The sequence below is a fragment of the Borostomias antarcticus genome (genome assembly GCF_949987555.1).
Source record: "Borostomias antarcticus genome assembly, chromosome: 7".
In the NCBI taxonomy this organism is placed as follows: domain Eukaryota; kingdom Metazoa; phylum Chordata; class Actinopteri; order Stomiiformes; family Stomiidae; genus Borostomias; species Borostomias antarcticus.
The window spans coordinates 25,027,221-25,042,018 of NC_140240.1; the positions used below are offsets into that span (position 1 = coordinate 25,027,221).

General features: G+C 47.5%; 1 protein-coding gene across 1 annotated transcript; it reads right to left on the reverse strand.

Annotated features, from left to right (window-relative positions):
* Positions 1-783: 783 nt before the first annotated feature.
* On the reverse strand, positions 784-13,480 carry sec23b (SEC23 homolog B, coat complex II component). Its single transcript, XM_084441099.1, has 19 exons — positions 13,339-13,480; positions 11,451-11,673; positions 10,782-10,839; positions 10,232-10,318; positions 9,376-9,612; positions 8,249-8,331; positions 7,951-8,095; positions 6,796-6,954; positions 5,991-6,106; positions 5,560-5,683; positions 5,320-5,400; positions 5,088-5,177; positions 4,529-4,635; positions 3,474-3,627; positions 3,164-3,241; positions 2,787-2,948; positions 2,405-2,491; positions 1,793-2,008; positions 784-1,669 (listed from the first exon to the last, which is right to left on the reverse strand). The coding sequence occupies exons 2-19, from the start codon at positions 11,669-11,671 to the stop codon at positions 1,580-1,582; spliced, it is 2,295 nt and encodes a 764-aa protein (XP_084297225.1). The 5' UTR covers positions 11,672-11,673; positions 13,339-13,480; the 3' UTR covers positions 784-1,579.
* Between the last annotated feature and the right edge of the window lie 1,318 nt (positions 13,481-14,798).

Sequence of the window (14,798 nt, forward strand, 5' to 3'; positions counted from 1 at the left end):
TAGGCTAGTAGTGATACTGGTGTATATGGTAGGCTATAGTACAGAGCGATACTGGTGTATACGGTAGACTAGTACAGAGTGATACTGGTGTATACGGTAGGCTAGTAGTGATACTGGTGTATATGGTAGGCTATAGTAGGCCTACAGAGCGATACTGGTGTATACGGTATACTAGTACAGAGTGATACTGGTGTATACGGTAGGCTAGTAGTGATACTGGTGTATACAGTAGACTACAGTGATAAAGATTTGGGAGAGGTCAGGTTTTGGTTCCAATCTTCAGTGAGCCCTTCACCTGCCAGGTGAACCAGACATTTGTTGGTAAACATGTTGCCAGCAGGCGTACGCGCGCACGCACACACGCACACACACGCAGGACTGGGGCCGTATTACTTTGAAAGCCCCTATTATCGTCTCCAAACCAGCCACTACGTGTCCTAATCTTCACTGAGCTGCACTATTTGATATTGCTATTTAGCATTCAACGGCTGCTTACTCAACCTCCGCTTACTTGACTATTAAATGGGACACTTTATTTTTTCCCATCAATCGACCACACATATGATGTAAAAATGCCTTTACGGGTAAGAAAATGGGAGACATGCGGTTTCTGTGTGATGTGAATGCAAATTACCCGCTGCTAACACACCATTACATCATCATCACACTTTTTTGGGAGGGGGTCACAGAAACAGCTATAGCTGAAAATGTACCCACCTAATAATGCTACTTTTACATCATATGCATAGCACCCAGACACAGATAGATGAGTTGTCACGGCAATATACTATATTACACTACTTTATATGCATAACATTAAGAATCAAATCGGGATTAATTAGTTTTCCCTTTTATATACAATCATGTCAACGTTGGGAACAGACTTGGGTGGAAAATAAACTGCTATAATGGGCTAAAGCAGAAAAAAAGCTAACGGTGACAGATAGGGTTAAGTGTGTCTGTGTATAAGATCTAGCTATGTTAGAAAAAATAAGTTTACAGTATCCATGTTCTTCATTGAAATTCCAGTCTTTGCATATTCACAATTATCAACAGTAGTTCAACACTAATAGCAGACGTCCATTCATCAGAACATGATCTTCACTATTAGGGGGCTCAATTCTCTTGGAAAACACACATATGAACAACAGTCAGGACATGAAACATTCTCAGAAGCAACTTCAGCAGTGTTGTCCACCAAAGTGCTACAGTAGCTACGCATATCAGAACAAACAAAACAAACAAAAACAAAGAAATTACAACAAACTAATTATTACAGGTGAGAGGGAATGTCAGTAAAAAAAAAAATGGTTCTGACGGGAATCTATCCACATTGATGATAATAATAATAATAATAATAATAATGTAATAATATTAATATGAATATGGCTTTTCCAGTGTGATTGATGGTTGTGGTCAGGTACAATACTAGGAATTGGATCCATCCGAGTTCACACTGGACAATGGAAATGTTACTAGGGTCCCTCTATCAAAACAGGGATCTCTGGAGAGGGATGGCGTTCATGTACAGGTACTACAGAGCTGGACACGGTCAGTTCCTTCAGGTGGGGGTGGGCATTCATGTAGAGCTGGACACTGCCAGTTTCTTCAGGTGGTCCATGAACACCTGTAGGCTGACGTCGTCTGTAAGGATGGGGGAGCCCGTCTCCTGGAGAAGAAGAGGGTACGATTATCTATCCGAGTATCGAGATCGCGATCCCATTCATGGCCGCTTGGGGCTCGAGTAGCTAGACCCCCCCCCCCCCCCCCCCCGAGTCCCAGATCCCCGTACCTGTCCCCAGCCGTTGTTGTGGGTCTGAGAGGGGTTGACCTTGGAGAGCAGGAAGCGTGCCTGCGAGCCGTTGTGCTCCGTGTCGATGTAGCGCGGCATGGGGAAGCGCGTCTGCAGGATCTCCTGGGCGTCGTCCAGTGGCGCCTGCAGCAGCTGCTTGAAGTTCTCGTACTCCGGCATCTCCTGGTAGCCCGCCTTGCGCCACTGGGCGATGGTCTGCAACACGGGGGGGGGGGGAGGGAGTTAGCATACCGGCGACTGCAGTGTTAGCAGTAGTGTGGTCAGTGGTAGCACTGAGACAGCCTACATAGCATCGTTAGCATAGCATAGTTAGCATAGCATCATTAGCATAGCATAGTTAGCACCAAACTAATCTCAGTGTACAGACATTGCCAAGCGTAGTGACCGTAAGCGAGGTTATCAGAGGGCAGATGGTGTCGTTTTTTTCTAACTGCCTCTTTAGAGGACCATTAGTCCATTCTCCCATTTGCATAAAGCGTATTTCATATTCATATCGGTCCGTGCTACAGTACGTCATTAGCAATAGAGATTAATGGTCCTCTCGTAGGGTGATGTGTGGGCGTTTGGGGCGTGGTTTCCCAGGAGTCTCACCTCTCCATGGTAGATGACCAGCTGGAAGAAGGTGTCCATGAGGAGGATGCGGTCCTGCAGGATGCTGCTGCTGTCCAGGAGCACAGGCTGCAGGGGAGAGATGGAACATCGCTGTCACACCCCTCCAACAGTCAATTTAACACAAACATGGAGGGGAGGGAGGAGTGTCAACCTGCATTTTAGAACAAGTGAGAAAATATAATGATAAACAATGGTATAAAGTTACCGAAATATCTAAACTAATGTAACGACAGACAGGGTCTAACACTGTCTGAGCAAAAGCACAAAAGTGGAGCGCTACGGGGAACCAGGAAGTGCGATTGTCCTGTAATGATGGTTAGTGATTGGTGGAGCTCTAGACAGCGATTGGTTGCAGGCTGACCTCAGGCGGCCCGTAGAAGGAGTAGGAGTAGAGGATTGGCTGGATCATGATGAGCGACTGGGTCAGGTCCTGGCGCACGAAGTGGTGGCGGTAGTAGGAGGACTCGTCGGGGCTGTTGTTGAACACCTGCAGGAAGGGGGACCGCCTCAGGTGGAACATGAACTAAGGTGGAGGAAAACAAAGAACATTTTTATTATAAGTGCATTTTTGGACAGGACACCTCTTTTAGGGTCTTTCAGTCAGAAATAAAAAATCTATAAACAAATAATTTTACATGGATTGCCCTTTGCATGCATCATGTTTGACTTGATTCCACTTGGAATTTCTACAAAAGCCGATTTGCAGCGCCGGAAGACACCACAAGGGGGCAGCCGTACCTGTGGGTAGAGGGAGAGGGACTCGGACAGCTTGAAGGAGGTGGGGTCGTCCTTGTTGAACTGACCGAACTTCTGACACTGGAGACACAAACACAACGTCAGTGTTGAACAATGGCTCAGTGTTGTTATATAATCACTTTGCAGCGTCCATCACTTGGCAGAACATCCAACAGTTCCTCTCTCTTCGAGGCGATATTCATACTTCACATACCAAACAACTCCTACTCTGAGTTAACCGAAGAATGCTGGCACACAATGTTCCGACCAGAAGCTAAACAAACCCGATTGGCGGGTTTGTGCCGCCACTCACCAGGCGGATCAGCTGTCTGTCCAGCCAGCGCAGGACGTCCGGCCCCTCCTCCGACTCGGCCCTGAAAACGCCCAGACGCGCCATGAGCAGGGCTGACGCCTCCTGGTCGAACGACGCCTCGATGTGCTGGATCTGTGACTGGGCGTCCGCCCAGCTGGGGGGGAGGAGGGAGGGGAGGGGAGGTTAGTGGAGGAGGAAGGTATGACGCATGTACAGTGTGTACACACACACACACACACACGCACACGTCAGCACGATCGTGAGAAATTCGTAACCCAGCCTTCAACACCCAACCAGTTTTATAACAAGGTCAATATTGACTTGGCTGTCACTGAACACTAGGCATAGTCATTTCCATTTATTGGTTTACTTATCAGGGACAATGAACACCAATCAAACGTTAAGCTGTATATTGTATGAGCCAGGGTTAGCCTAAACGCTAGTTTCCATCTGTTGTCCCTGGACCGATGTTTAAAAGGCAACCTAACATTTCAAAAAGTAAAATAGGCTAGAATTAAGATGCATATGTTAAAGCAATACATAGCGTTTTCTCGGAACTGCGCCCCCACAGGCTCTGCGAGTAAGTGCACTGTCGTTCTGTCGTAAAGTTATCAGATTGTCTTTTTCTTTTTCTGGCTTCCTCTGTGATGTTTCGCTCTGGTTTTCTTACCTCCGTCCGCCATGATATCATTGAGCTAAAAAACGCATGATATCCATAGACGCCGGAATAGTTAGCTACTACTGTGTTGTTTAAGCACAACATTGTGCACTTCGACTGAATGCTGCGTCCTGGGGGCGCGAGTTTGAAAAGGTAATAAATGTCAATGTATTATCTTTCTGAGGAGACTGTTTGGATGATTCAGCTTACTTTTAGTAAATGTAATTGGTGAATTAGCACCAGACATGTTTGTAAAGGTCCAAATATCGCAATGTATTGCTTTAATGATAAAAAAGCGCATGCGAGAGAGATGGACAGAAAGTGACGGAGAGAGAGAGAGAGAGAGAGAGAGAGAGAGAGAGAGGTAGAGGAAGTGTTAGGAGAGAGGGAGCCTTACTTCCTGGCGATGGTAGTGACCCGGATGCGTCTCTGGGTGTTGGAGTGCTGGTACTGGGTGACAAACTGGACCGCCCCCCTGCCGCCCTGGGGAATGGGCGCGTTGTGCTGCACCGCAACAAGATAAACAACATTAGAATACACAACAATCAGTCTGGAAGACTACAAGGGGGTGAGACTGTCAGAACAACAGATCAACAACAGACTATGAGAATTCCCAGCAAAGCAATCAGTGTGACAATGGCAGTGACGAGATCCTGTTAGAAATATTATTACATGCATATCGCCTCCCCTTCCTCTATACCTCATTTACAGTAATCCCTAATCTAATCTAATCTAATAAATTTGCTTTCATCAACCCAATCCCGTCAGATGACAAATCATTCAAATGAGGAAGTGAGTCAGTCTGGGGAGGACACCTATTCAAAGTATTGATTTGCTTTCTGTGCGATTCCCATGTAAATATATGGGAAATATAAAATGGATGAAAAAGCTTAATCTGACGGAGAGTGGATTAGTGTGATCAAAAGTGTGCCGTCGTCATCCTGTCTGTGGTTTACCTGGTTCACCACTTCAAAGAACATGGCCAGGGTGGTGGAGGGGGTCAGGCCGCAGACCTTCCACTGGGTGGTACCTCCCACCCCCATCTCCTGCGGGACACACACACACAACACATGGGAGTCGATGTCGAAAACAACCTCCCCTCTTCCAATCAAAAGGGACTGAGACATTGCATGAATACACAAAGAAATGTGCGTTTGCATGCGTGTGTGTGTGACCCGAGCGACTCACGTTCTCCGAGACGCAGGGGGATTTGGCGTTGAGGGACACGCAGGGGCCGATCACGCCGCACACTTTCAGCTCCCTGGATGTCTGCGGGGCGCACCGCACGAAAACACCAGTCAGCTCGCTCAGTTAGATCGCTCAGAATGCTTCACCGGCGTTAAAGTCGCCAAGACACCAGAGAAAAGTCAAAACGTTACGGAAACGTGAGAACGTATTCAACGGCTCCCGGTTCCTGAAATGTTGTACCTTGACTTCCAGCGATCCGCCGAACGCCATGCGGAACTCCCCGTTGTAGTCCTTGCTGAACACCCTCTGGAAGGTCTGCTTGAACAGGGAGGTGTTGAACGAGTCGCCCATCACGATGTGGCCCCTGGGAGAGGAGGATAGAGAGAGAGAGAGAGAGAGAGAGACAGGAAACATTCAAAGGCAGAACCACGGAAAAAACAAGGATGGCATCGAATGGCGACAGCAAAATAAGAACGGCTATCCTGGGTTGCGTGACGTCTACAAACTACAGAATCTCATTAGGTTAAGAATTAGATATAGGTAAGTTTCTGCAGGTTCATATGCAAAAGGGTCGGATTGGGGGGACTATATTGGGGGGACTATATTGGGGGGACTATATATGGTTCGGCGGTAGCCAGGTGGTGCTTGGGTGGTACTGGGGCGGTACTGACCCGGTGAGGTTGGCGCAGCACTTCATCTCCAGCAGTCCGGACTGGTCCAGGGCGCAGGCGTAGATGTCCATGCAGTGGCCGTTCGCCGCCGCCCGGTTCGCCAGTGCCTCGTAGTACTGCAAATCAAATCGAATTAAACTTTATTTGTATAGCGCGTTTCAAATAAAACAAGGCGCTTTACAGAGAGCAATGGTGGGATGGATATAGGTCCCACCCCTAAACAAAAAAACAGATGTCCATGCAGTGGCCTTGTGGTTAGAGTGCCGGCCTGAGACTGGGAGGTCGGGTGTTCGATCCCCGGCCGAGTCATATCAAAGACTATAAAAATGGTACCCATTGCCTCCCTGCTTGGCACTCAGCATCAAGGGTTGGAATTGGGAAGCTACCTCACCAAATGATTCCCGAGATCCCCCAGGGGATGGGTCAAATGCGGAGAACAAATTTCACACATTCAGGTGTGTGACAATCATTGGGACTTTGACTTAAAGTGAGCTGCAAAAAAATAACTCTTGCTCAGTGAGCGTAAGGGAGCGCTCAGTGACACGTAAAGCAGGCAGAGCTCTCGGACGCAGCCCGTAGCAGCATGCAACGCTTGAGTTCCTGAACGCTTATCGACAGGTTTAGCTAGCGACGTGCATGTCAAACTAGTTTTGGATGTACCGTTGAACATTCTGTGTTCTAGAACGTACCGCAAGCACATAGAATGCACAAGAGCATACCACACGCATAGAACGGAGACGATATTAGCATCGGTTAGCGTTACTGCGCCTCCTCCGCTAGCACGTTAGCGCGCGCGTCTCCTCACCTTGGTGGCCTTCTTCAGGTGGCGTGCGTTGTCCTTCTGGATGTCGTGCCAGGAGCGGATGGGAATCTTCAGCTCGTCCCCCACCACCATGCCGGGACCCTGGGTGGGCGGGCCGCCCGTGAACAGCATCAGTCGGGCCCCAGTGTTGGGGAAGGTTCCCTGGAAGAGAGAGCGAAGGGGGGGGGGGGGGGTCTAAGTCGGGGCCAGCATCCAAAAAACAGCTCCTCAAAGACACCCCACACTCGCCGTGCGAGTCATCACACTATAATGAGAGGAGTCTCTGTATTGCCCGTCTGCATGGAGGGTGAAGTTGTTTGGATGAGCGGTTCTCAAGAAGGCTACGAGCGGCAACACCGGAGGCCAAGCAGTCGGCACGTTCCGAACGGGCACTGCACTAGTGACGAAGACGTCCAACGGTCAAACAAAAGCTTGCCAGCGTATTTGAGGATATGACTTTGCAAATGACTCATTCAAATGCCCATTCATTCAAGTTGCAGAAACCCAGCAAGTGTTAGGAAAGTGAATCTTTGCTGACCAGGCAGCGAGAGAAGTCATGTTTTGTGTAATCAAGAGTTATCGGCTATGGAGGACACGGCGTTTAGGAACAGACCTCTGCTATCTGTTAGGTAACAGGTTAGATTGGCAGAAAAACTGACGACTGGAAACTAAGTAGGCTAAAGAGAAAGAGATTAACCTTTGAACGGACAAATGGACAACCAGTGCTATTGGCAAGACATATCACGAAAGAGATAGCGCACAGTGTATAATTTGTTTGTGTTATGTTCGTGATGTATTTTTATATATTTTTAACTGAGATCAGCAGCTCTATTGCTCGCTCTGTCGGTCGGTGGGACCACAAACAACAATGTCTTCCTGTCCACGTACTGCGAATTTGTGCTTATTTACTTATATTTATATCATTCTACTTCAGCTCTGTGCCTGTGACTTGTTCTGTGTTTCACTGTGGTATGAGAGAGACAATGTTTCATTCCCTGTATGTCATGCATAATGTATGTACTGTATACACAGTTTGCGTGTGTGTTTACACAAGTATATTTGGTGACACGTGGCACATTGGCGAGGACAAGGTTCAGTTTAGGAGTGTGTAGGAACGCATACGTGTGTGTGTGTGTGTGTGTGGGCGTGTGTGTGTACCTCCAGCAGCCCCACGGCGATGGACAGGGCTATGCCAGTGGAGCGTAGGGGCCTCTTGCCCTGGGGGACGGGCCAGGGGTCTCTCTGGAGTTCTCCCAGCAGGTCCGTCAGGTTCATGTCCACCTTGTGGACGGGCTGGAGAAACCTGGGATAACATTGACACAGCTGGCGTCAGACACAACAGCCCCGAAGGTTGTGGAGCAGTTTTCAGAACCGGATTATTCTGCCTTCGCTTTTGGGAACGTCAAAAGTTTGAACTGGCGATTGTCGAGGGGGAGGGTGTGGGGGGGCTTCTTACTTGCAGGAGGCGGCACCGTCCAGGGGGCCCGGAGCACGACCCTGCTGACCAGGGGCCACTGGCTTCATGAGACCCAGCATCTCCTGCAACACACACACACACACACACACACACATACACACGGACACGGACACACACACACACGGACACACACACGAGATCCCGTGAACATTTGTCAAATATTTGTTGGCATGTGTGGCGTACAGCAGAGTGCCTTTAGGGAGTTATGGCTTACTGTTCCCAGTAGCTTCGGGTACTTTGACACCATTATAGCATAATGAAACTTCAATAGCATTCAAACGATACTGGGACAATCAAACAGGGTCACGGAACCGGGTCAGCGTATAATATAATCTCTCAATATGTAACACACTGACCTCAGCCGAGGCTAGCAGGTGACCTGAATCAAACAATACGATCACATGCAGGCCGCCTGAAACCCGATCCCTTACTCTGACCCGGAACACAATGCGAAGTATCAATTACTCGTCTGGCCCGGCGTAGTCGACCTGCATTACCTCAGCCCCTCCCCATTGTCTGCTGGACTTTTTATCCTCTCACGTTTTCCTCAGGCCCCGTCAGTAGTGAGACGTATGACCGGGATCAGGTGTCTCTCTCTCTTCAACCTGTTGTGTTCCTAGCGCCCCACGGCTATCTGAGCAACTTGTGACCTAGAACAGCTTTTCCTGTGACCCAGAGCCCAGTCTGCCGCCCCCGTGGGATTCTTGGGGGACGCGGGGAACGTGAGACTTGGTCTCGGTACGCCGTCCTGGGAAATGTAGGCCATTTCGTTTTCGTTTCATTTCAAACCTTTATTTATACTTTATAGCACTGAGGTTTCCCTGCATTTACAGTGGATTGGCTGTTTGCAAACCCAATGTTGAAACGACAGTTTCCTTTTGAAACGGAACTATTTCCCTTGTTTACGTTGTAGAGACGGCACATACTGTAGCCCTCCGTGGCGCGTTTACAGCCATACTACCGCTACAATACTACCCCTGCCCCCCCACCCGGGTACCAAAATACCATACTATCCCATTAACAGACAGTACACTCTCTGCCTTACTAGCTTTGGTGATCACGTACACACACACACACACACACGCGCGCGCGCTTCCCTAACTCACCTGGATCTGCTTGGAGGAGAGCTCCTTGGTGCCGCGGAACACGTAGCTCTTGGCGATGCCCTCGCAGCTGAGCTCGTGCACCTGCACCATGCGTCCGAAGGTGATGAGGCCCACCAGGGCGTTGGGGGGCAGCAGGGACAGGGACATCTGCAGGGACTCCTTCAGCGCCTGGAGGTCCTCCTCCTCCAGACAGGTGTCCACCACGTACAGGAAGATGAGCGGGGTCGGGGGGCCGCGCTGGAGGAGGAGAGGGGGGTTAAGTGACGTGCTTTGACTCTTAGGACGGTTAATATTCGTTTGATATTACAGTATGTTGTCTGTAGATGACGCTAAATGGTGACCGTATGTCACTGGACTTGGGTCATTGAACCTAATGTTGGCCGAGTTGTGTTCCTGGATACATGCGTTATCGCCGGACGACAGCAGATTCAATTCTGCCGGTGATCGTAAATTGACAAATTAGGTCTAGATAGGATTCTATAGGCTATATGTGTTCCAAAACAGCCTTTGGCTGAAAACCATTCGTTTAAAAAAAATCTCATTCATATTTGATGATGTCGTTTGGCGGGACAGCACAGTCAGCATCGCGGCTGAGAGGAAAGCCTGAATCAAACAAACACACAAACAATCCACAACAACGCCGGCGAGCGGCCCGCCTCGCCCGGTCGCTGGGAGACACTTTTTGGAGCCGGGCATCATTCTGGCGACGCGGCGGTCCTGGTGCCCGTCGCACTGCTATCAGACCCGCCGGCGGGGGGTTCGCCAGGATCGTCTTGTACGTGCGCGTGTACAGAACACGGCGTCTCCGCGGGAAGACGCTATCAGGGGGGCAGAGTTCAGCCGGGGAAGTATTTACCTGAACTATGTACTCGATGGTGGAGAACTGCGGCATGAGCTCAGCGGGCTGGTTCACGTCGGAGATGCCTGCGTAGGACGGAGGGAACTGCAGGAGGAGGACAGGCCTGATTAGCCTCTTATCAGAAATGTCAACATACAGATAGTCTGAGACTTACATAATACAGAAGGAAGGCAAGTTATATAGTCTACAGGAGCTAGTTTGAGCGAAATTAGATTAGGGTAATGTACTGTACTGTAAGTCCAGGAATCGGGTTAACGTTAGATAAAGCGTTTGGGAACTAAGGCAGCGTTAGCTGAATCGTTTTTCAGCACTTTGATATTGTCTCTCAATGAAAAGTACTTTATAAATAAAATAAAATAAAATAAAATACAATTATTATTAGTAGTAGTAGTAGTATTATTAGTATTATGTAATGTGCTAGTGATTTTTCATCTTTCTAGTCTTATGGCTGTATTATATATGGCTGTCGTGCATGGCACTCTTTCCATGACAGTGAGCTATACTGTATGACAATGTAGTGGACAGTCTTTCGGTGCAGTGTACTCACCGGGTTTCTTTGGAAGCAGAAGTTGCACGCCCATATCTTGGCTCTGAAGTCGACTTGGCTGCCGAGGGAAGAGCAAAGCTTTTGTCGGGTCAGGCTGGAGATATGCTGAGACACATGCCATTCTACATTGGTAGAACAAACGCCTCGGGCTCGCGTGGTGCTACATGTGAAATCGTTTTGTTTTGTTATGAGGACGGCACTCTTAGACCGATAGGCAGGATACTATACACACTGTTCTTTCAGTAACTGTACTATCTCTGAGATTTGGCGCACATGCACAAAGTAAACATGTCCCTGATCTTTTTTTTCTCAACAAAGGAGAGGAGAAAAAAGTGGAACGGGTAACTGTAGTCAAGATTATGTTTAGATAGCTAGATAGATAAGATGGATCACAATGGTACAAAAAAAGAAGCTAATTTGGGCCAGTTTCAAAAGATTCCACAGATACTATACTATATCCTAGACCTAGATTAGACCAAAAATGAAAAAAATGCCAAACGAAAGGCCTCCACTGTTTGAGAATCCATTTCAAAACTGGAATCTGTCTCAAACTGTGTGCTTCCAACCCCCCAACCCAACCACCCACCCCACCCAACCACCCACCCAACCAACCACCCACCCAACCACCCACCCCACCCAACCACCCACCCAACCTCACCAAACACTCACCACAGCGGGTTGAGCACGGCCTTGCAGTTGGCCCGGCTGCAGAGGACGGGCTCGTACTGGACGGGCGGCAGGTCGGGCCTCTCCTTCAGCGGGGTGAAGAGGCAGGAGACGGGCACCACCAGCCTGGTGGCCTCCAGCCGGCTGGAGGGCCAGAGGTTCCAGCTGAAGCGCACCCCGTCGCGCTCCTCGTTCTGCTGGATGAACTCTTGGTAGGTCGCCATTGCTGCATTGATTCAAAAAAGGAGAGAGAGAGAGGGGGGGCGGTCCGAGTTAAGGTAAAGACAGAGTAGGTCTTTTAACTGCTGAGCTAGTCCTGGGAAATGTTTTTCCAAGTAGGCTCCAAAAGCCCAAGCCGGCGGGGCGAGTCAGAAAGTTTGCTAAACCATCTCCCAAAAATATCCTCCCTCCCTTTCCTTCTCAAAGAGTGTGTTTGACACTGACCAGAGTCCCGCTTGCTTCTCTTGTTTCGTCGACTTGCGTAGACGGGACAGGGATGACGATAACGGGTGTCAGCGAAAAATGAAACGATCTCTCCAAAAATATGTACCCTGGTGTGTCTTTCCTTCTTATGCCACTGACTGAAGTGGCAAAGTAACTCTAGCTTCAATTATTGTTTCGTCGACTTACGTCGACTGGGACAAGGCTGACGATAATGGGTGTCACTGGAAAACCTGCTTGGCGTGGTTCTGTGCGTGATTCCCCGAGATATTTTTACACACTGGTCTGGTAGCACAGCACAAATATCAGCCACACCTTCTGTTCAAGCTGAAATTCTTTCAGATAGATAATCTCCCCTGACAAGAGTGCGTACACTGTGGGTTGAATTATCTTGTTGATGATCCACGTCTCCTCTTGGATCACTGGTAACATAAGAGGAACTATCTGTTCCAGTTGTTCACTTAAGCTATTACTGATATGGAGATATAGAAGCAACGTTTATATTATCTTGCCTATTCGTCTAAGTGGCTTAGTTAGTGAGTGATGGCTGGAACTTTGAGTATGCCTACTTGTTTGTATACTGTCTATTTCTGCTATTTATGTGTCACATGGATGGCTCTGCTGCAAACAAAATCTACAAATGGACGAACAAATAAAAACTTGAACCTGATGGGGGAACATTTAATTTCATTCAAACACGCACACACACATGCACGCACATATCCTTCCTCTCAGAGTCAACCTGCTGTAGAGAACCTTTGTCAGCAAAAGACAGCAGTATTGATTCCCTGATTATACGACATATGAACACACATGATATCTTCTGCCATTTACAGGCCTAATCTCCCTTTCACTAGAATCATGGGTTGAATTCATAGCTGTAGGCTACTCGATATCAAATTTTAAAAGTAATCTGAGCTAAACCCAAATGCCAAGGTGTAGGAAACAAAAATCAAACAGTATCAAACCAAATATCTCAATAAATATATCAATAAAATTGACATTTCAACTGCTAGTTAATGATAAGTGTATCCACACTTAGTGGTGTGACAGCTGTGCAGTGAAGCTTTAAGCCAAATCACATTGGGTCGGCTAACGACATGGCTGAAAAGGAATTGAAATCTTGAATAAAATATTTTACATTTTCTACCGTTTACTAGTGAGTCGGGGACTTAAATCGACGATAGGCTACTAGAGCCACGCCTATTTTAGCTAGCAGAATGATTTATTTGAGGGGTAGGTTGACGATAAGCAAAGTCAAAACACTGAATACACCTCAAAGATTAATAAATGAACACAGCACGCGTATCTAGACATAGCAACATGTAGCTGAAGAGCAGGCCTATTGAACAGACCAACCCAATCTCCCTGTCCGCTAGTTACCCTGACACACAAACCGAATGGCCTACTTTTGCGACTTCCCACAGGCGGACAGAATGGAGCTACTCACCTTTCGTGTGTGTTCGCTCGTAGGTCCAGACGAATTCAGACAGATATTTAGACTGTTTTAGATCGATTCACATCAACATTTGGTGATAAATGCTGACGGGCAAACAGAATGAGAGACGGAAGACTCTGAGATTGAGTCCCGACCGGTTCCTGTACTTGTACAATGACGTGTTACTACAAATTCAGCACTTTACCATTGGCTATCCTTTCCGTGACGTCGCGGCGTAAGATTCTCGATTTGTGTTACGGGATCCACCGAACAGGCGGGGTTATGATTGTTGGGACTCTTTTGTTACCGTACGGGTTCCTGTACTGGCTACGCGGGATCCCAAAACGAGTGACGCTGCGCATCCGCCGAAGGCTGTCCTGGGAATTAGAGTTCACAGCCAACGCTTTTGAGGAAAGAGACAGCAGGTGACAGTGTGAAATCTAAAAGACCATGCATGGTCCAGTTGGTGATAAACAAGGTCTAAATTGGTGCTTTGGAGAGCCTACATTTAGGCTACCAACATGACATACTGTACTTACTTGATTTATAGCCTACTTGAATCTTCTTCCACACCTGTTTGCACCTGTTCAAGGCATTGTAAGGAATCTACTGTTAGCCTACAGTATACTTGTTTTTTTGTTGCACTTATAGGCATATAATTGTCTTTCTTCTATATTTGTGTATGGTAACACATTATAATAAAGATTATTTACAAGCAATTGTGAATGCTAATGTTTGTAAGCAAGCAGATCTCATAGTGATGCACTGATATAGGAAATATCCCTCGAGTAGATGCTGCTGCTCCACTGAGCTGTGGGTTTGGTTCCTACATGAACCTCATACAGTGGTTGTGTGTGTTTAATAGTTTGTTAATTGTCTACAAATGTTTTCTAAAGAATCATTGTTTGTGTTACTGTCCTGGGTCCCTAGTGTGACCAGCCTCCTCAATAACACAAGGTAACAGATGTATGCTGTTCTGTATACAGCACTGTGCTTCTGTGCTGCTCATGTTCCTTTATTGTAGCCTGGGAAGAGACCAAAGACACAATCTTGGTTGGACAGTTATGTTGTATCTTATCTCCTCTATGTTGTCCTTTGTATAGCCTACTGCTGCTGTAACAGTGCAGTTACCCCCAGGGATCAATAAAGAGCCTACATACCTAGTAACCTAGTAGTTTAAATGATAGCTGTATCATTTGCACTGCAGTGTTATCTGTTTGGTGTCTAGTCCATGTTTGAAACAGTGTGTATGGATTATATCACATGAATTAAAAGTGAGGATAGCTGAACATCGCAGTTCAATACGATGTACAAACCTCACTTAGGCTATCTAGTTGCGTTTCACTTTGTTCAATCATCAGCTCCTCACTCCGTTACATACCCTACTGTAGCTATTGAAAAAGTCAACCAAGAGGTGGTGATTTTGAGAAGCTTTTGTTGAAGTGAGAGGCATACTGGATAAATTATCTTCA